This window comes from Oryctolagus cuniculus, chromosome 1 (genome assembly GCF_051225735.1).
Source record: "Oryctolagus cuniculus isolate XC-2025 breed Fujian yellow rabbit chromosome 1, ASM5122573v1, whole genome shotgun sequence".
Classification (NCBI taxonomy): Eukaryota; Metazoa; Chordata; class Mammalia; order Lagomorpha; family Leporidae; genus Oryctolagus; species Oryctolagus cuniculus.
In genome coordinates, this window is record NC_142867.1 from 208,115,668 (window position 1) to 208,138,443 (window position 22,776).

At 36.9% G+C, this 22,776-nt stretch overlaps 1 protein-coding gene across 2 annotated transcripts in view; it reads left to right on the plus strand.

Annotated features, from left to right (window-relative positions):
- Positions 1–22,776, plus strand: part of SMC2 (structural maintenance of chromosomes 2) — a 79,257-nt gene that overhangs the window by 44,142 nt on the left and 12,339 nt on the right. For both annotated transcript variants that reach the window (XM_051843475.3, XM_051843481.3), the window contains 6 exons: positions 3,235–3,359; positions 5,016–5,209; positions 6,173–6,316; positions 9,484–9,678; positions 12,970–13,170; positions 18,206–18,322. In XM_051843475.3, coding sequence (XP_051699435.1) covers positions 3,235–3,359; positions 5,016–5,209; positions 6,173–6,316; positions 9,484–9,678; positions 12,970–13,170; positions 18,206–18,322 — 976 coding nt within the window. The remainder of the gene's footprint in view (positions 1–3,234; positions 3,360–5,015; positions 5,210–6,172; positions 6,317–9,483; positions 9,679–12,969; positions 13,171–18,205; positions 18,323–22,776) is intronic.

Below are 22,776 nucleotides of genomic sequence, written 5' to 3' on the forward strand. Positions count from 1 at the left end.
CTGCAGATTGCTTTTGGGAGAATGGACATTTTGATGATATTGATTCTTCCAATGCATAAGCATGGAAGATTTTTCCATTTTTTTGGTATCTTCTTCTGTTTTTTTTTTTTTTTTTTTTTTTTTTTTTTGAAGTTTTGTAATTCTCATCATAGAGATCTTTGATATGCTTGGTTACGTTTATTCCAAGGTATTTGATTGTTTTTGTAGCTATTGTGAATGGGATTGATCTTAGATGTCCTTTCTCAGTCATGGTATTATCTGTGTATATAAAGGCTGTTGATTTTTGTGTATTGATTTATTTTTATTTTTTTATTTTTTTTCTGTAATTTTTTTTAACTTTATTTAATGAATATAAATTTCCAAAGTACAGCTTATGGATTACAATGGCTTTTCCCCTCTATAACTTCCCTCCCACCGGCAACCCTGCCCTCTCCTGCTCCCTCTCCCCTTCCTTTCACATCAAGATTCATTTTCAATTATCTTTATATACAGAAGATCAATTTAGCATATATTATGTAAAGCTTTCATTTGTGTATTGATTTTATATCCTGCTACATTATCAAACTCTTCTATGAGTTCCAGTAGTGTCTTAGTGGAGTTCTTTGGATCCCCTAAATGAAGAATCATATCATCTACAAAGAGGGATAATTTTACTTCTTCCTTCCCAATTTGTATCCCTGTAATTTCTTTTTCTTGCTTAATAGCTCTGGCTAAAACTTCCAGTACTATATTGAATAGCAGTAGTGATAGTGGGTATCCCTGTCTGGTACCAGATCTCATTGGAAATGCTTCCAGCTTTTCCCCATTCAATATGATGCTGGATGTGGGTTTTTCATAAATTGCCTTGATTGTGTTGAGGAATGTTCCTTCTATACCCAATTTGCTTAGAGTTTTCATCATGAAAGGATGTTGTATTTTATCAAATGCTTTCTCTGTATCTGTTTAGATAGTCATATGTTTTTCTTCTGTAGCTTCTTAATGTGGTGTATCACATTGATTGATTTGCGAACATTGAACCATCCCTGCATACCAGGGATAAATCTCACTTGTTCTGGGTGGATGATCTTTCTGATGTGTTGTTGCATTCTATTGGCCAGAATTTTATTGAGGATTTTTGTGTCTATTTCATCAGGGATATTGGTCTATAATTTTCTTTCTCTGCTGCATTTCTTTCAGGTTTAGGAATTAAGGTGATGCTGGTTTTGCAGAAAGAATTTGGGGGGATTCCCTCTCTTTCAAGTGTTTTGAATAGTTTGAGAAGAAATGGAGTTAGTTCTTCTTTAAATGTCTGGGAGAATTCAGCAGTGAATAGATCCAGTCCTGGACTTTTCTTTGTTGGGAGGGCCTTTATTACTGATTCAATTTCTGCCTCAGTTATGGGTCTGTTTAGTTTTTCTGTGTCTTCATGGTTCAATTTCAGTAGGTTGTTTGTGTCTAGGAATCTGTCCGTTTCTGATAGATTTCCCTGTTTGCTGGCATACAACTCTGTGTAATAATTTCTGATGACTCTTTATTTCTGTGGTATCTGTTGTTTTTCATCTCTAATTTTATTGATTTGGGTATTCTCCTTTTTTTGGTTAGTTGGGCCAATGATGTGTCAGTTTTATTTAGTTTTTCAAAAAGCAGCTCTTGAACTTTTGGAAATTTTATTCATTTTTGTTGATTTCTTCTCTAATTTTTATTTTTCTTCTCCTACTTGTTTTGGGTTTTGTTTGTTGTAGTTTTTCTAGATCCTTGATGCATTGATTGCTCATTTGTCTGGTGCCTTTCCAATTTCTTGATGTAGGCAGCTATTGCTATAAACTTTACTCTTAATGCTGCTTTTGCTGTAGCCCATAAGTTTTGATATGTTGTGGTTTTATCTTCATTTGCTTCCAGAAAGTTTTTGATTTCTCTTTTGGTTTCTTCTATGACCCAGTGTTCATTCAGGAGCGTTTTGTACAGTCTCCTTGTGTTTGCATATGCTCTAGAGATTCCTGAGTTGCTGATTTCCAGCTTCATTCCATTGTGGTCTGAGAAGATGCATGGTATGATTTCAATTGTTTTGAATTTGCTGAGACTTGCTTTATTGGTCTAGTATGTGGTCAGTCCTAGAGAAAGTTCCATGCACTGCTGAGAAGAATGTGTATTCTGCAACTGTAGGATGAAAAGTTCTGTTGGTATCTTTTAGGTCCATTTGGGTTATAGTGTCGATTAAATCTGCTGTTTCCTTATTGATCTTCTGTCTGATTGATCTGTCCATTGCTGAAAGTAAAGTCCCCAATACTATTGTATTGAAGTCCAAGTCTCCTTTTAAATCAATTAACATATCTTTTAAATAACCCATTGCCCTTTAATTAGGTGCATATACGTTTATAATAGTTACATCTTCCTGTTGAATTGATCCCTTCATCATTATATAGTGCCCCTCTTTGCCTCTTAACAGTTTGTGTGTTAAAGTCTGTTGTGTCTCATATTAAGTTGGCTATGCCAGCTCTTTTTTGGTTTCTGTTGGCATGGAATATCTTTTTCCAACCTTTCAGTTTCAGTCTGCATGCACCTTTGTTGGAAAGATGTGTTTCTTGTAAGCAACAAATAGATGGGTTTTGTTTTTTAATCCATTCAACCAGTCTGTGTCTTTTAAGTGGAGAGTTGAGGCCATTTACATTCAGTGTGACTATTGATAAGTAGTGACTTTGCCCTGCCATTTTTCCAAAAATATTTCTAATTTGTACTGTGATCTTTTACTGATTTTCTTCCTTTGCCTTCTTTCATACTGATGAACGTGTTTCTGTGTGTTAATCTCATTACAAAAGGTAGAACATTTTAGTTAACATTTTAAAGTAAGGATTAATAAGTAGATAACCAAATTTTTTGAATTTTATTATAATCTACTTTTGTGGTGAATAGTTTTTGAACTTTTAGGTAAGAATTGTGAGGGAATATTTTTAAGAAAATGTAATCAAATGTTATCTAAATTTAGTACTTTCTAAAATTAAGACTTTTTATAATTATAAATAACCACATATTCATCATTTACAGTTGTTTATTTCAGCAGCTAACTCAGACTTGAACTTAATTGATGCCTCAGAAACTTGGGAGTCATCAACTTTTTGTAACACATGCATCTAACATTGTTCATAGTGTGAGTTAGGTTAAAAGCCTGAAGCTTGTATGTTTTAAACTCTTAAACATCAGAAATATCATGTTTTTTCTTCTTTTTTTTTTTTTTTTGTAAACTTCTCTTTTTCTAAGGTATCGTCAACTAAAACAGCAGTGGGAAATGAAATGTGAAGAGGCAGATTTATTACAAACCAAGCTACAGCAAAGTTCATATCACAAGCAACAAGAAGAATTAGATGCCCTTAAAAAAACCATTGGTAAGATTAAAACATTCTGTGCTTAATTGCTAGTTTTGTTTGTTGCTCTACTTTATATTTAGAAAACTCTGTGTTATATTTATGTGGGAGAGTTTCTTAGGATAAATTTAAGGATGGATTTTTGGGGACTTAGGCTATTATCATCTTCACTTTTACTATTTATTGGTAAAGTTCTGACCATTTGATCAAGATTTCTACCAGTAATATGAAAGTTCTAATTTCTCTAAATCATTTTCTTTGTGGACTGTAAAGATTCTCCAATCTCATGGTTATAAGGAAAGCATATTAGCATTTTAATTTGTGTGTATTCAGTTGCTGGTGAAATTTAGGGTCTTTTTCTTTTAGTATGTTCATTGGACCTTTGGTTTTCTTTTTTCTTTTCTTTTCTTAAGATTGACTTATTTGTTTATATAAAAGGTAGAGTGAAACAGAGAGAGATCCTCTCTCGGCTGGTTCACTCCCAAAATGGCTGCAACAGTCAGGTCTAGGCCAGGTTGACACCAGGAACCTGGACCTTTATTCTGGTTTCCTATATGTTTGGCAAGGGCCCAAGTGCCTGGGCCATTATCTTCTGTTTTCCCAGAAACATTAATAGGAAGCTAGATTTGAAGCATGATGTTATAAGTGGCAACCTAACCTGCTGTGTCACAATGCTAATTCAAAACCTTTGGGTTTCTATTTCTGTGATTTTCCTATTTTTTCCTTATCCATTTTTCTATTGGGTTGCTCTTTTTCCCCTCCTCTAATACTTAGGAGTTCTGATTCCTGACAGGTTGTGTGCCTAGCAAATATATTTTTTGACTTATCTAATTGTCTTTTAACTTTGTGTTTATAATATTTTCATTACATATCTTTTTAATGTTTAATGTAGTGCAATTTTTAGCTACCTCTCTAATTGAAGAAACCATTTTCCACTTTTGCATCAAAATTTGTTTGGATATGATAGTTCTTATTTTTGTCATTCCTTAAAATTACTTGAACCCACCCATTTCCCAATGTTTTTATTTTGTAATGAAAAGTTGCATAGAGAATTCTTCCTTCATGGTTTCCAGGATTGTATAGGTCCAAACACTGACAATGTATGTCATTTGTGATATTGTTATGTCCATTCTATCTTGCTCTTTTACTTTTTTTCTCTCATAAATTTGGGACAATACTTTCCCTGTGTTTCATCATAGACATGTTTTCATAATGTTTCTCAACTTCAATGAAAAGTTCTTTAATTAAATATAAAGCTCAAAAACACAAAATTATCTTATTATGAAATTGTAAGATTTATGGCAACTGAAATTATAGAAAAATACCATAGGTGTAATCCTGGTTTTAGGAAGCATAGTTTTTCAAAGATATGAAATCTGATGTTTTTTAATCAGTTGCTTCAAGCTTTTAAAAATAGGTGAGTCGAAGGTAAAGTTTTTGTTACTCAGTTTCATACCATTAGAAATGATTTCTTTGCAGATCTTCAGATCATTCAGATATGGCTCCTCAGCAGATCTCTATATTAATATACCATTTCTAGAATATGGTTGGAATAGTTAATTTTTGTAAAATCTCTAGCCTGTAATTTTCCAGATCATTTCTTCTATTAATGGTTGAATTTATAAGCCTTTTTCCATAGCTGTTAGTTTAGCCAAATTTGCCTACTTTATGATGCAGAGGAAAGTGAGGAAATCTTAAAAAACACCAAAGAAATTCAAAAAAAGGCAGAAGAAAAATATGAAGTATTGGAGAATAAAATGAAAAATGCCGAAGCTGAAAGAGAGAGAGAACTGAAGGATGCTCAGAAAAAACTGGACGGTGCTAAAACAAAGGCAGATGCATCTAGCAAAAAAATGAAAGAAAAGCAACAGGTAATATTCTTTGTTTAAATGGAACCCATCTGAAAATCAACATAGAGCCAAAGATGGTAGAACATCTTTGGTTGACTTTATTCAGCAGTCTTGATTCCCAAATCTAAAAGTGGTTATATTCTTAGGAAATAAATGATGCAACATACAAGTCAAACATTGTATTCTCTGAAAACTATAATTAAGTGACATATTGTGAGAGTGGGTTGCATTGGCTTCCTAATTTTAGGCAGAGAGCAAAGTTGATTTTTGGTAGATGCTTCCTTCAGGAGTGAATTTGCTGTAGGAGTGAATTACATGATGTGGGGGACTGTGACATATCAGAAATTCAGCATATTGACATTTCTATTTGGAAACCACATATGTGAAATGCACTGTGAGAGAATGGTGGCAAAAGTACCTTATATTTCAAGATGTTGTTCAATTGTATAGTACCTCATTGCATTCTTTTGATAGTGGCAGAGTTGAGATTTAGACTTATGTTTTTGTTTCCAAACATTTTTGTTTTCAAAAGCAGTAAACTTAGATTTTATTCTCTACAATCTCATTTAAGTCTACTTTTTTTAATATGCCTTAAGATAGCTGCACAAAGTAATTTCTAGTGACTAAAAGCTATAATGAGAAATTAACTTTGCATGTTGAATAATTTTAACAAAAAAATTTATCTCTACTAAGTATCTGTAATGTATAATTTTATATTATTCCTATATGAGTAAAATGAAGTAATTTATGCATAGTTCTTTGAACCTATTAGAATTGTATATATATTGTAATTTATTTTAATGTAGGAAAACAAACTGCCTTTCTTCTCTTCTGGAAAAACAGCTTAATATGTAATTTTGGTTGTTGAGTGGTCACTAAACTATGGCTGTTAATTTGTGTGAGAATATTGTTAATTTTGTTGCCCTGTAAGTATTTTTAGTAGTCAGTCAGCTATGTGAATACTAAGACATTGTCTCTCTTTAGGAAGTTGAAGCTATCACTTTGGAACTGGAAGAACTCAAGAGAGAGCATGCTTCTTATAAACAACAGCTGGAAGCTGTAAATGAAGCTATCAAATCCTATGAAGGTCAGATTGAAGTAATGGCAGCTGAGGTGGCTAAAAATAAGGTAAAATTTATTTATCAAATTCTAGAAGTTGAAAATACTAATCTGTTCATGAAATGTTGGTTTAAGATCATTGACTTGAGTGGTGGTGATCTTTTCACTGTTGTTAGGATGAGAGTATGAGGCAAAAACAGTGATTGATGCAGAAAGAGTCCTGAAATAATAGAACTGATTGATTTAGTCCAGTTCCACTCAGAAAAAAACCATAAGGTTTGGACAAGCACAGTTTACATTAAAAGCTTACTATGAGATTGATCACTAATGATTAAGGAAAATGCCAAAGAATACAAGAACAACAGATAACAGGAAACAGCTGTTACCCAAGGTATATGGCAATATACCATGAAAGGAACAAATTTGGCTAAGAGCTGCCATTTTACCTGCAGGGCTGAGGACCAAATCTAATTGCAGAAGGCCTACTTGTGACCCACTGGTGGTGATGTTTGATGAAGTGCCAGGAAAAGCTGTCCAAAAGGAAGTGTTGAGGATGTGTTACCTACTGGGAAATAGTTTTTTGAGGAAATGGATCACTGGGTGTTTTCTTGCCTGGAAAAATGAAGCTAAGGCCTTCTGAGGGTACCAGACAAAACTTCTCAAGCTGCTAACCTCTGCATATGCCAGATACACCTTTAAGGAAAGCACTCAGAAACCAAAAAAATAGAACTTCTTTGTCTGACAGCAGTCCTATAGCGACATTTCCTGATGATACTATTAGGGCAGCTGTCAAAGGCAAAATGTTCTGTTGTCAGGAGAAAGGCAATAAAGGGTGGATTTGGGCTTGAGAGTTACACAGGTTATAAATATATTCCTTTACCTGCAAATTTATATTAGGAGACTAAGACTATCCCTCATGAATATTGGATATTCTCTTACCTCTTTCTATGTTTTTGACCTTGAATTCCATGTTATTCCTACTTTGCTTTTGTAATATAACATTCATTTTTCAAGTTATCTCTCATTTTGTTGTATACTTAGCTTTTTAAGAAATATGTATCATTGTTCATGTAACTAAATACATATAACTTTTAACAGGTGTGTTTCATCCATTTACCTACTTTAGAGTACAGAACATTTTGCTCTGCTTTTGTCATCTGCTTCTATATTTTCTCTGTTTTTCCATGGAGATGCATGTTCTGATCATTGTACTATGTGCTTTTTTGTAAAGTACATCTTTTCCCTTGATTTTATTCTCGGTTACATTCTTTTTGGTCTGTTTTGTTTTGCTTTATTAACACGTTATTTATTGAATCAGTAGCAGAATAACAATTCTTAACCCCCTTTTTGTTCATAAGAGATCAAAATGAATCACAGCTTGTGTTTTCTGTACTCTCTGTTCAATTTCTTTGTTGCCTCCAAAGTAAATGTTAGATTTAAAAAAGTTACTTTTAATTTAATGTTCTTTCATTTCATTATGTTTTTCCATATGTCTATTCCTCATGGACATCATGTTGTGGTATTAAAACAGGTAGCTTGTGTGGGGAGCAACTCGGACTAGACTAAGTTACTGGAATTAAGACTTATTCTGTGCATCTACTCTCCCACAATATGGCGCTGGGAGAGGAGAAAACAGCTTCTACACAGCTGCCTCCAGTTCAGCCAATAAACTGTAGGACTTGCTCCTAATTGGAGGAGAGCAGCGTACTCGGCGTGTGGGCAGCCGAGTTAGGATTGGCGGAGGAGGACTATAAAGGAGGAGAGAGACGGCATGCACCAGGAACATCTAAGGGGAACATCTAAGGGGAACACCTGTGCAGCCCCCGAGAGAGCCGGCCGGCGGTGTGCCGCTCCCCCGCGGAAGTGGGGAATGTGGCAGGGGGAACCGCCCTTCCACGGAGGTGGAAGGGACAGTAGCCAACCCGGGAAGAACCAGCAGCAAACCCGGGGAGGGCCGAGCAGACGAAAGAACAGCGCAGGGTCCTGTGTCGTTCCTCCATGAAGAGGGGGAGCGACATAATGGTGCCGTGACTCGGATATGAAGCCTAGGCAGGGTTTAGTGTCGTTCCTCCATGAAGAGGGGGAGCGACAGCTTGTTTCCAAAGAGAATTGTGAAAATAAAAATTAAAAAAAAAACTCCTTCCTTATCTAAATAAATATAAAATTAACGTACACATGTTTCTATAAAGAGGGTATCAGATACTTTTTTTTTTTTTTTTTTTTAAGATTTATTTATTGAGGCCAGTGCTGTAGCATGGAACGTTAAGCCTCTGTCTACAGTGCCATCATCCCATAAGGGTACTGGTCCTAGCTGCTCCACTTCCAATCCAGCTTCCTGGTAATGAGCCTGAGAAAACAGTGGAAGATGGCCCAAATGCTTGGGACCCTGCATGCTTATGAGAGACTCAGAGAGAAGCTCCTGTGACTCTTTCAAATAAATAAATCTTAAAAAAAGAATTATTATTTTTTGGAAGAATTAGAGATGATCCATCTGCTAGTTAACTCCTCAAATGACCACAGTGTTTTGAGCTGGGTCAAGCCCAAGCCAGGAGCCAAAAGCTTCATTTGATTTTCCCTTGGGGTTTATTGTTTTTTATAATTTTTTTTAGTTTTTTTATAGTTCTTCCATCTACTGGTTCACTCCCGAGATGCCTGTAACAACCAAGGCTGGGCCAGACCTGGACCAGGTCCCCCAAGTGGGTGGCAGGGACCCAAGTACTTCAGTGGTCACCTACTGCCCCCCCAGGGTGCATATTACAGGAACCTGGATCTGAAGTGGAATTAAGACTTGAACTCAGACACTCTGATTTGGGATGCATTTGTCACAAGCAGTGGCTTAACCACTGCACCAAAGTCTATCCTAGGGGATCTGTTTGATTGTCTGATTATGTTCTTGTGAATTTCCTAGAATTACTGCTTTTTGAGAGACCTCAGGTCAGCTTCCAGTAGTGACTCCTCATATCTAATTAATCCCATCTACTCTGCATCCAACAGAATCTCAGTTTGCCAGCATGAACACTGCACCTCTCACCCTTTTACTTTTAATCATAACCAAGATTTCCCCTGTGTGTAAATTCATTAATTATTTTAATGGTGATATAAAATGTAGAATATTATGTAACTGCCTGTAATCACATTGCTGTCTTGCCCAGAAGTATGTCAAAGGCATCTCAGTAAAACTAAAATATTTATGTGTTACCTTACTGTATGTTCTGTTCTGATTTTTTTTGCTTTAGGAGTCAGTAAATAAAGCTCAAGAAGAGGTAACCAAGCAGAAGGAAGTGATAACAGCCCAAGACAATGTAATTAAAGCGAAGTATGTAGAAGTAGCGAAACATAAAGAGCAGAACAATGATTCCCAGCTTAAAGTTAAGGAATTAGACCACAACATCAGCAAACATAAACGGGAAGCTGAAGATGCGGCTGCAAAGGCATGTTTGTGTTTATTTTTACTCTTTAAAGTCTAATTCTTGTTTCTGAGCTGCTGGAAAGTTCTATTAAAACCACTCAATGAAAAACTCACTATAAAGATACAGCTACAGCCTAATATAACTCTGAGCTTATAATCAGTTAATCAATGTTATCTGTTTTCCAATAGTACTCACTTCCAACAAATGGCACAAATTTATTTATTTATTTATTTAATTTTTTTTTTTTTGACAGAGTGGATAGTGAGAGAGAGAGAGACAGAGAGAAAGGTCTTCCTTTGCCATTGGTTCACCCTCCAATGGCCGCCATGGCTGGCGCACCGCGCTGATCCGAAGGCAGGAGCCAGGTACTTATCTTGGTCTCCCATGGGGTGCAGGGTCCAAGCACTTGGGCCATCCTCCACTGCCTTCCCTGGCCACAGCAGAGAGCTGGCCTGGAAGAGGGGCAACCGGGAAAGAATCTGGCGCCCCGACCGGGACTAGAACCCGGTGTGCCGGCGCCACTAGGTGGAGGATTAGCCTATTGAGCCGCGGCGCCGGCCACAAATGTTTTATTATTATTTTTTTAAAGATTTATTTATTATTTGAAAGTCAGCATTATGCAGAGAGAGAGAGAGGTCTTCCGTCCGATGGTTCACTTCCCAGAGGGATGCAACAGCTGGAGCTGCGCCAATCTGAAGCCAGGAGCCAGGAGCTTCTTCCGGGTCTCCTGTGTGGGTGCAGGGGCGCAAGGACTTGGGCCATCTTCTACTGCTTTCCCAGGCCATAGCAGAAAGCTGGATGGGAAGTGGAGCAGCCAGGTCTCGAACCGGCGGCCATATGGGATGCCAGTGCTTCAGGCCAGAGCATTAACCCACTACACCACAGCGCTGGCCTCAAAAATGTTTTATTTTTAAGTTTAGTTTCAAATATTGGTTCCCATGCACAAAATGTATTTACCAAATGTTTAGTGGTCTCTCTGGAAACACAAAGGTACTTTAAAAAATGAAATTAAATACATTTATTTTGGTGCAAAAAATTCTGAAATCCCTGCATATAAGGTACCTTCAAAGAGTTAATGGGAAAAATATATCTTGAGAAAACTATTCATGACTTTCAAGTTTTGTTGCCTAAAACTAAAGTTACCTTTTAATTCCATTTTCCACAAGCTTTTTGAAGTATCCTTATAACTTTATATTCCCAAATGTTAATTGAGCTAATTACTAGGTATTAGTCATATATGCACTATTTACCTTTTTTCAAATCAAAGAACTAGTAAATATACACATACACACAATATGTAAAAAGATTTAATTGGCTTTTTAATGCCTTATATTAAGTCACTACCAATTTTTGTAATCTTATTAAAAATCTGAAGGTTTACCAGCCAGTTACATATTTTAGGTTATTTCATTATTTTTGATCATCTTAAAATTTCTTACATATATCATAATGTCTTTACTTAAGTACTATAGAGAACAGATGCTTTTGCAGAAAGTTGTTGCTTGTTAAGAAGCTACATACATGTGGTCTTTTTTTTTTTAATTTATTTAATTTATTTGAAAGTCAGTTACACAGAGAGGAGGAGAGGCAGAGAGAGAGAGAGAGGTCTTCCATCCGCTGATTCACTCCCCAATTGGCTGCAATGGCCAGAGCTATGCTGGTCCGAAGCCAGGAGCTTCTTCAGGGTCTCATGCAGGTGCAGGGGTCCAAGGACTTGGGCCATCTTCTATTGCTTTTCCAGGCCATAGCAGAGAGCTGGATCAGAAGTGGAGCAGCCGGGACTTGAACCAGTGCCCATATGGGATGCCAGCACTGCAGGCAGTGGCTTCATCCACTATGCCACAGCGCCTGCCCCCCATGTAGTCTTAATTCATATATCTTGGTTTCCTATGAGTATTTGTAGTTTGGTGCCTTTTTAATGTCAAAGATCACTAAGAACATTTAAAATGTTCTTTTCACCTCTGAAAGAACTGTGGTTTCCTGTTCAGGTTCATTACTTGACTTAAAAAATTATTTTTATGAATATATCATAATCTCTTACTTTATTGTATTACTATTGATTTCCCATTAGTCGCATAGCTTAATGTTAGTTGGCTTACCGAGATATCACCAATGCCAGTATTACTGCTAATAGTTTTCTTTGTAATTGAAAATGCTAGTACTGGTGACTGTCTTCTTTTTATTTGCTTTTACAGATATAAAAGGAGGGACTTGTAAGTGGAATTCTTTGAAAAACATAGTTTATCATATTTATTACTACCTACTTATATCAATATTACACTGAGTAGTAAATATAGAAGGGTAAGCAGCATGTATACAGGAATGCAGGTCAGCAAGGAAGATAGCTTATAAATGGTTTTATGTTAGGATGTAGAGGTGATATCATACTTATGGAATTAATTAGGCTATTCTGAAAGGGATTATATTCTGTCATTAAAAATGATCTTGAAACAATTCTGGTGGGAGAATAAGTTCGTTAGAAGTGCTTCAATTTTAAATTTTTAATAGGTTTTATATGAAGACATATACTATACCTTGTTGGTGACACACAGAGATGAGGTCAATGTTTAGGGACTTTTTTTCTTAGATTATAATTCTGAGAGACAATTATTACATCTCATAGTTAGGCTTCTTTAAGCTTATCAAATCTATGGCTTACTACATTATAAAAAAGTTTTCACAAATTGTTTTTTTGAAACAATAAATGGAATTTGGTAAAATTTAAAGGAGCTTGATCTAACATTTCATTTTAACGGAGATGTTTTACATATACAGTTTGAGCATTCCTAATCTGAAATGCTCTAAAATCCAAGACTTTTTGATTGCTGAGAAGATATGAAAAGCAGAAAACCCCATACCTGCCACACTGCAATGGATTTTTGTCAGAATGCAGGCACATCAAAAATATTGAGTAAAATTACGTTTTGGCTTAAGTGTATAAGGTATATATGAAATAAATGAATTTCATGTTTATACTTGTAAATATTCCAAAATCTGCTAAAATCTGAAACACTTCTGGTCCCAAGCATTTCAGATCAGGGACACTCAACCTGTACTTTGTAAAAGTTTCTCTATGAGTTGACTCCTCTCCTAGTGCTTAAGTAATAGACAGATCTTCTATACAATTTCTTATTTCCTGAGCCTATGCTGCAAATACGAATGGTCATCCTTTTGTCCTATTAATAGTGAACATTTTTTAAATGAATGAGTGTGTACTATTTCTCAGCAAATACTTGATTTAAAATTAGTAAATAGTTAAGAACCTTGTAATATGTAATAATCATGGATCCTTTTATTTTCATATGTGAGTAGGTATCAAAAATGTTGAAAGATTATGGGTGGATTAGTGCAGAGAGACACCTATTTGGCCAACCCAATAGTGCTTATGATTTCAAAAGTAACAACCCAAAAGAAGCTGGTCAGAGACTTCAGAAGTTACAAGAATTGAAGGAGAAACTAGGACGAAACGTCAATATGAGAGCTATGAATGTACTGACAGAAGCTGAAGAGCGAGTAAGTCAATTTCCTCTAAATATCTTGCCACATTAGAACATGGTATTTTGAATGATGGCTCTGTATGACCCCTGATAGAATTATTAAAGTCAACCTTTTGCTTAATGTCCTAGGTACTTGTTTTGTTTGTTTCCTTTTCTTTCCTTTTTTTAAATCATTCTTTTTATGCTATCAGGTGTTTACATTTTTTTACCTTGAATGATTTTTCCACTGGATTTTGCTCTTTGCCATAAACATGGGATATGTGTGTGTGTGTGTGTATAAATAAAAACTACATTTTTGAATCTTGTTGATTCCTCACATTTCTTTCATTTGCCTTGAAAAATAGAGATTTCTGCTTCCTCAACAGTTATTCCATACCTGCTATCTTCTTTTTGATTTTAGTTTATACAGAAATCATCATATGAGTATTGATTAAAACTTAGTATGTAACAATGTTTCACTAATCCAGCAACATCTTTTTAGTTTAAGTGCTCTCCATTACTTGATAATGTGATCTGTTCTTTTTTTATTTTAAATTTTATTTATATAATGTGAACAAATTTCATGTATTTCATATATACAAATTTATAAGTACAATGATACTTCCCACCTTACCCTCCCTCCTCCTTTTTTCTTTTGATTTTTACAATGACATACTTTGTTTATTATAATCACAAGCTTAACTCTCCACCAAATAAAGAATTCAAGTAGTGAGCCGGCGCCGTGGCTCAATAGGCTAATCCTCCACCTTGCGGCGCCGGCACACCGGGTTCTAGTCCCGGTTGGGGCGCCGAATTCTGTCCCGGTTGCCCCTCTTCCAGGCCAGCTCTCTGCTATGGCCAGGGAGTGCAGTGGAGGATGGCCCAGGTGCTTGGGCCCTGCACCCCATGGGAGACCAGGAAAAGCACCTGGCTCCTGGCTCCTGCCAGGATCAGCGCGGTGCGCCGGCTGCAGCGGCGGCCATTGGAGGGTGAACCAACGGCAAAGGAAGACCTTTCTCTCTGTCTCTCTCTCTCACTGTCCACTCTGCCTGTCAAAAAAAAAAAAAAAAAAAAGAATTCAAGTAGTAAGTAACAAAGACCACTGTTCCTCAAGAGTATAGACATGGGCTATAAACATTAGTCAAATCTCAAAATGTCAATTTCATTCATATACATTACATTTTTTGCACTCTTAATTAACCACAGATCGGTGAAAATACGATGTTTGTCTTTTGGGGACTGACTTATTACAGTAAGCTTAATGGTTTCCAGTTCCATCCATTTTCTTGCAAAAGACAGTATTTCAATATTATTTACAGCTGAGTAGTATTCCATTTTGTGTGTGTGTGTGTGTGTATTATATATCACATTTTCTTTTTTTTCTTTTTCTTTCTTTTTTTTTTTTTTTTTTTTTTGACAGAGTGCATAGTGAGAGAGAGAGAAAAAGGTCTTCCTTTTTGCCGTTGGTTCACCCTCCAGTGGCCTCTGCGGCCGGCGCACCACGCTGATCCGAAGCCAGGAGCCAGGTGCTTCTCCTGGTTTCCCGTGCAGGTGCAGGGCCCAAGAACTTGGGCCATCCTCCACTGCACTCCTGGGCCACAACAGAGAGCCGACCTGAAAGAGGGGCAACCAGGACAGAATCTAGCGCCCCAACTGGGACTAGAACCCAGGGTGCCAGTGCCACAGGTGGAGGATTAGTCTATTGAGCCGCGGTGCCAGCCCACATTTTCTTTATCAAGTCATTAGTTGAAGGAAATCTGAGTTGATTCCATATCTTTGCTATGCTGATTTCATTTCAGTTGGATAAATTACCAGGAGTGGGATGGCTGGTTCATATGATAGATCTATTTTCAGCTTTCTGAGGAGTCTCCATACTGTCTTTCATAATGGCTGTACTTGTTTGCATTCCTACCAGCACTGGATTAGGGAACTGTTTGCCCCTCATTTGCACCAGCATTTATTGTTTTTTGATTTCTGTAGAAGAGCCATTCTAACTGGGGTGAGGTGAGACTTAATTGTGGCTTTGATTTGCATTTCCCTGATGGCTAATGATCCTGAGTATGTTTTCATGTGTGTCTGTTGGCCATTTTAATTTCCTCTTTTGAAAAATGCCTGTTCTAGTCCTTTCCCCATTTCTTAACTGGACTGTTTTGTTGTTGAGTTCCTCGAGCTCATTATAGAATTCTGGATCTTAATCCATAGTTTGCAAAAATTTCCCCCCATTCTGTCAGTTGTCTCTTCACTTTAAATGTTTCCTTTGCAGAACAGAAGCTTCTTAGCTTGATATAATCCCATTTATCTATTTTTTCTTTTATTGCCTGTGCTTCTGGGGTGTTTTCCAAGAAGTCTTTGGCTATGCTGATGTCCTGCAGAGTTTCCCCAGTGTTCTCCTGTAGTGATTTGATGATACCAGGTTCCATTTTACATCTCCCTATATTGCATATTTCTTCCCATATTAAAGTAACTGTAATTTTTCAGTTTTGTTTTTTACCCTTTATACTAATGGTATAAATAGTTAGCACTGTGTTTATAATATTAGAGCATTCCAAATTTTTGTGAATTTTGTACCATCCTTACCGGTGAATTTTGTACCATCCTTTTTATATTTTCTTCATCTTCATTAATATCTTGTACTTTTCGTTTAAAGGACTACCTTAACAGTTTTTGTAGGGACAGATCTGGTGATTATGAACTCAGCTATTTCTGGTAATTTTTTTATTTCTTCTTTATATCCAAGGGATAGATTTACTAGATAACAAATAAACCTCTATCAGTTAAGAATATTTTTTCTTTCTATAACTATGAAAATCTCATACAATTCTCTTTTCTCATAAGGTTTCTACTGAGAAATTTACTTTTGGGTAGATTGAGACAACCATATAAATTTGATTTCTTTATTTTGCTGCTTTGAGAATCCCCTTTATCTTTTACCTTAGAGCTTGAGTATAATATATCTTGTGGTAGAGAATTGCCTGCAAAGGTTAATGTGTCCCAACAAAGCCTTGACCTCAGGCTAGGGTGAGCCCAGACATCTTATCCGGAGTCATTGGTAAGGCACTGCAGGAGTCTACCTGCCTCTGTTCTCATGGTGGCACCAGCCCCTTGGCTCCTGTGCAGTGACTGAACACCCACCTTTATTTTCTTCACCTAAGCAATTATGTTTAATTTGTTGTGCTGCCTGGATTTGGGAGATGAGTAGGCTGGGCACCCTTCTGGCCACTTGGAGTTCACAGCTTGCAGAAACCAGAGCAGCATAGAAGCAAGCCCAAGGCCCGTGCTTCTTTGACCTGCCTGATTCTGAAGTGGTCCCTGGGCCTGAGACTGCTGTAGTCAGCCACAAGTGAAGCTAGCCAGAATAGAAGTCCCATCAGCTGGGACACAAGTCTGCACTTGGCCCCCAGGCGAGTTCATATACTCCTTCTGCAATCACTGGACTGGCTTCCTCATTTTTTGTCAAAGGGTTTGGTGCTTGAATATCTTTTCAGATTGGTAGAATGTCTTACTAAGCTTCTGTCTTGCTTCTAATCTAGGGAAGAGATTTTGAGTTTTGCCATAAAGGATAAGAAGAGCAAGGAAGATAGCTGAGTTAGCGGTAGTTTTTTTTGTTTTTTTTTTTTTTTAAAGATTTATTTATTTGAAAGAGTTACACAGAGAAAGAGAGGCCCAGAGAGCAGTCTTCCATCCACTGGTTCACTCCCCAGTTAGCTATAGTTATTTAGGGAGAATATGAAACTTCTTTGAAATGTGAGGTTTTGAATAGAAATGGGTTAAAATAAACTTCACAAGTTCTTCTGTTGTTCATGGTATCTCTCCATCAACACCCTCCCTTAAAGGAAGTCCACTCTAAAGAGTGATTTAAAAAAAAAAAAATACATATTAATTTGAAAGGCAGAGTGATGGATGCAGGAGAGAGAGATTGAAAAATCGAGAGATCTTCTGTTTGCTGGTTCACTACCTGAATGGTTGCAACAGCCAGGGCTGAAGCCAGGAGCAGGAATTCCATCCTCCTCTCCCACATGGGTATGAGCCATTTTCCACAGTTTCCCAGGTACATTAACGGGTTTCTGGATAGGAAGTGGGACTTGAACCAGTGCTCACATGGAATGCTAGCGTTGCCACTGGTGGCTTAACCCGCTGTGCTGTGCCTGCCCCACATTATGATGTTTAAGCTGAAATTTGAGTTTCAGTTATGTTAGAAAGAGGGAAAGAAGGCTGGCGCTGTGGCTCAACAGGCTAATCCTCCGCCTGCGGCGCTGGCACACCAGGTTCTAGTCCTGGTCGGGGCACTGGATTCTGTCCCGGTTGTCCCTCTTCCAGGCCAGCTCTCTGCTGTGGCCCGGGAGTGCAGTGGAGGATGGCCCAAGTCCTTGGGCCCTGCACTTGCATGGGAGACCAGGAGAAGCACCTGGCTCCTGGCTTCGGATCAGCGCAGTGCGCCGGCCACGGCGGCCATTGGAGGGTGAACCAACGGCAAAGGAAGACCTTTCTCTCTGTCTCTCTCTCTCACTGTCCACCACTCTGCCTGTCCAAAAAAAAAAAGGGGGGGGGAAAGATTTCAGGAAGAAAGAACAAGAACAATTCAAGGGCCATAAAATAATCAGTTTATTTTTTTCTAGAAACTAAAAAAAACAATATTAGAACAGCAAGAATTCTAAAGTTAGATAAATAAGAGATATCTTAGGTAGAACCTGTATGTCATGATGAAAATTAAAATTTCGCTCTTGTTGCTGTCAAGACTGGCTTTAAAAGTATTCAGGGCTACTTTTACTTGAATTTTTATGTATCACATTTTCCTTTTTACCTTGACTGCTAGGACCATAGATATTAGGAGAGTCAAGATATTTCATGAGCTTCTTGTATAAATTCTCAATTCTTATGGCTGAATTTTATTTATATATATATGTGTTTACTTTCTTCGTGATTTGATATAATAATTCTTAGTGCTTATATCTTTTTGGTAAATAGAATCATGCATTAAGGTAAAAAATAATGAAACCTTTTTATTCCTCACTGTATTACAGAACAGAGGAAATTTTATATTTTCCTAGTTAAGTATGCTTTTTATCTCACAGTATAATGACTTGATGAAAAAGAAGAGAATTGTGGAAAATGACAAATCCAAAATTCTTGCAACCATAGAAGACCTTGACCAGAAGAAAAACCAAGCCCTAAATATTGCTTGGCAAAAGGTATTTGAACCCCAAAATAGTATCCTTTATTCTGTGTGAGGAAAGAATGAAGAATATCATCGGTAGGTTTATGAGCTAAGATTAATTTGAGATGAGTAATTTGTGTTTGAATGTGGTATATGCTTAATCCGTAAGTAAAACTTCCCCTAGTTTATTAAATATATTTTGTCTGTTTAGCTTTTGCTACTACTAGATGTTTAAAGATAAGTTTGTGTCACTGCAGCATAATCTCATAGCCTAGTACGATTAAGTTATGTTAAATTCCTAACTTGCTAGCTTTCTCCATTTTCTATTCTTACCTTATTTGTTACCTTTCCTGTTTCTGAGACTGTAAAAACGTTAGACTCTATCCTGTGTCCTCCATACTGTACTCAGTCTACAAATAGGCAATCTCAGTTTCACGTTAGGGTGCTCTATAAATGTTGGAAAATGAAAACCGTGTTCAGAGACTCATTCAGTTTTATGGTCTTATATTTCTGTTGTCAAATTCACTAAGGCCAAATACTAGTTTTAAGAACCTTAGCTTAGAAAGATTTTTTATATGCAATTTTACTTTTATTGATACATAGTAATTGTACATACAGGATACCATATGACATTTCAATATATATATATATGTAAAATGATCAGCTCTAGGCAGTTGATAATGTTTATCACCTCAGACAGCTGTTTCTTTGTGTTGGGGAAATTCAAAATCCTCTAACTTTTTTTGCAATATTCAGTTATCTTAATGTGCTATAGAACATTAGAAGTTATTCCTCCTATCCAGTCACTTCCTTGCTATATACTAACAATTGTCTCTGCATCCCATCCACCTACAAACTCTGCCTACGCTGTTGTTTCTTTTCTATGCTTCTGTGGTATCAACTTGTTAGCCTCTACATTTAAGGGAGAGTGTATAGTATTTGTCTTCGTAAGGATACCTTACTTCACTTACATAATATGCTGCTGTTCCATCTGTGTTGCTGCAAGTGGTATGATTTCATTCTTTTTAAAAAATGGCTGAATAATATCCCGTTGTGTAGATGTTCCACAACAGAAGAACAGATAAAGAAAATGTGGAACATATAAGTTGATTTCACAATAGCCAGAATATGGATACTGCTGCAATAAATGTAGCAGTGCACATGTCTCACTGATTTGGATTCCTTTAGATATATGCAGGGTCTTCAAAAAATTTTGTTTATAACTTTATGGATTTAAAAATTTTTGCACCAAAATAAAACTGCCTATAATTCTATTTTTCCATGAAATTTTAATAATTAGTGAAGTTGAGCACTTTTTCATATACTTATTTGCCCTTGGTACTTCAGAGAAATGTGTATTCAAGTTTGACTCATTTTTAATCAGTTTTTATTATTGAGTTATTTGGGAGAAACATCTGCAAACTGTTCATCTGACAGGTTTTATAACCATTCTTTTCTCTTTGTTATTTACTTGCTCTGCAGCAGCTTTTTAGTTTGACGTAATCCATCTGTCATCTTTGGCTTTTGTTTACTGAACTTGTGGAATCATATCACAAAAATTGCCCAGATAATATACTGAAGTATTTCCCCAGTGTTATAGTATTTTCATATCTTTCACTTAAGTCTTTGATCATTTTGAGGTGATGTTTACATATTGTGAAAGATAGGGGTCTGTCTTTTTAGAGATTATATTTTTATTTACCTGGCAGACCTATAGGGTGAGACAGAAATTCTGCACATGGATATCTCCTTTTTCCAGAAGCATTTATTGAACAGGCTTTCCCTTCCTCAATGTTTGTTCTTACTGCCTCTTGAAAAAAAGGTGAATGTAAATATCTGGATTTATTTCCAGGTTTTCTAATCAGTTCCATTGCTGTATATGTCTGTTTTTATTCCAGTACCATGCTGTTTGGTTACTGTAGCTTTCTAGTATGTGCTTAGAAGTCAAGTATTGGAAACCCCCCCAGCTTTGTTCTTTTTGCTCAGGGTTGCCTGACCTATTTGAGGACTTCATGGTTCCATAGAAATTTTACTAGTGTTTTCCTTTTTCTTTAAAGAATGTTACTGCTTTCTCTATTTTTTATTTTGACAGGCAGAGTAGACAGTGACAGAGAGACAAAGAGAAAGGTCTTCCTTTTCTGTTGGTTCACCCCACAATGGCCACTGCTGCTGGCGCTGCGCTGATCCGAAGCCAGGAGCCAGGTGCTTCTCCGGGTCTCCCATGCAGGTACAGGGCCCAAGGACTTGGGCCATCCTCCAGTGCCCTCCCGGGCCACAGCAGAGAGCTGGACTGGAAGAGGAGCAACCGGAACAGAATCCGGCACCTCAACCGGGACTAGAACCTGGTGTGCCAGCGCCGCAGGTGGAGAATTAGCCTATTGAGCAGCGGCACCGGCCTACTTTCTTAATAAGAATTGAATTGAATCTGTAAATCACTTTCAGTAGTATAGACGTTTTAACAATATTGATTCTTCCAATTTATGAACATGGAATATCTTCATTTCTTTGTGTCCTTCATTTCCTTTCAAGCAGTGTTTTGTAATTTTCATTATTGTGATCATTCACTTCATTGGTTAAATTTATCTCTAGGATTTATTTTTTGAGCTATTAGAAATTGGATTGCTTTATTTTAAAAGGCATTGATTTTTAAATGTTGTCTTTGTATTCTGCAACCTGTTGACTCTGGATTTGTCAATATTTACCCAATTTTTTGAGGGTAATTGTCATGACCATCCTCCCATCCCTAGTACAGATCCCATTTTACATGTTAAATAATGTTTTTATGTGTTGTTGGATTCTGTGTGCTAGTATCTTGTTGAGAATTTTTCATCTGTTCATTAGGGATATTGGTATTTAGTTTCTTTTGTGTCAGTTTCTGGCTTTGTTGTCAGGGTAATGCTGACTGTTTAGAATGGGTTTGGAAAGTTTTTCGCTTTGAATTCTGTAGGATCATTTGAGATGAATTGGTGTTAATTCTTCCTTAAAGGTTTGTTTAAATTCAGGAGGAAGGAATCTCTTATTGGTCTGCTCATTACTGAAAAACTTTTTTCTTACTGATTCAATCCTACTATGTTCCATTTTTACAGGTACCTGTCCTCATGGTTCAGTTTTGGTAGGTTATATGCATGTATGCACTAATTTATCCACTTAGGTTTTCAAATTCGTTGGTATAAATTATTTGCTTTAGTCCCCAATAGTCTTTATAGTTCAGTGATATCTGTTGTAATGCCTTATTTTTTAATCAATTTGGTCTTATCAAAAATCAACTCTTAAGTGTTTTTGGTTGGTTGGTTGTCAGTATTTATTTGGGCTCTGATGTCTCCCCCTTCTATTAATTTTGAGCGGAGTTTTTTCTTCCTTTTCTAAGTTCTTGATATGAATTGATACATTGTTTAGGTTGTCTATATGAAATCTGTTATCTTGATGTAGGCATTGTTTACTACAAACTTTTCCATTAGTACTACTCTTGCTGTTTTCCACGATATTGGGAATGTTATATTTTCATTTCTTTCAAGAACTTTTTAAAATTTCCCATTTGATTTCTTCATTGACCAGACAGTTTAATTTCTACCTCTTTTTTTTTTTTTTTTTTTTTTTTTTTTTTTGACAGGCAGAGTGGACAGTGAGAGAGAGAGAGAAAGGTCTTCCTTTTGCTGTTGGTTCACCCTCCAATGGCCGCCGCGGCCGGCGCACCGCGCTGATCCAAAGCCAGGAGCCAGGTGCATCTCCTGGTCTCCTGTGTGGGTGCAGGGCCCAAGGACTTGGGCCATCCTCCACTGCACTCCCGGGCCACAGCAGAGAGCTGGCCTGGAAGAGGAGCAACTGGGACAGAATCCAGTGCCCCGACCGGGACTAGAACCCGGGGTGCCGGCACCGCAAGGCGGAGGATTAGCCTATTGAGCCACGGCGCCGGCCTAGTTTCTACCTATTTCTGCAGTTTATAATTTGTTATTTCTAGTTTTTTTCAGTTGTGGTCAAAGATAAATTTTTTGAATTTGTTGACACTTGTTTTGTGGCTTAACATGTCTCTTTTGGAGAGTGTTCCATGTTCTCATGGAAGAATGTGTACTCTGCAGCTGTTGCATGAAATGTTCTGTAAATGATTACTAGATCCATTTGATCTGTAGTTTAGCTCCAGTGTTTATTGATTTTTTTCTAAATGATCTGTTCATTGATGAAAGTTGAGTGTTGAAATTCCCAGCCATTATTATATTAGAGTCTAGCTCTCCTTTCAAATTGAGTGTTTGCTTTATGTAACTAGGTGCTCCAGCGTTGTGCCCATATAAATATATAATTGGTATTTCATGTTGAAGTGATCCCCTTAATCATTATGTCATGTCTTTGTCTCTTTGTATATTTTACTTGAAGTATACGCCTATGTAATACATCTACTCCTGCTGGCTTTTACTTTCTGTTTACAAGATCTTCTTCCACCCCTTCATTTTCAGTCTTGGGTATATTTTTACTAGTGAAGTTAGTTTATTGTAC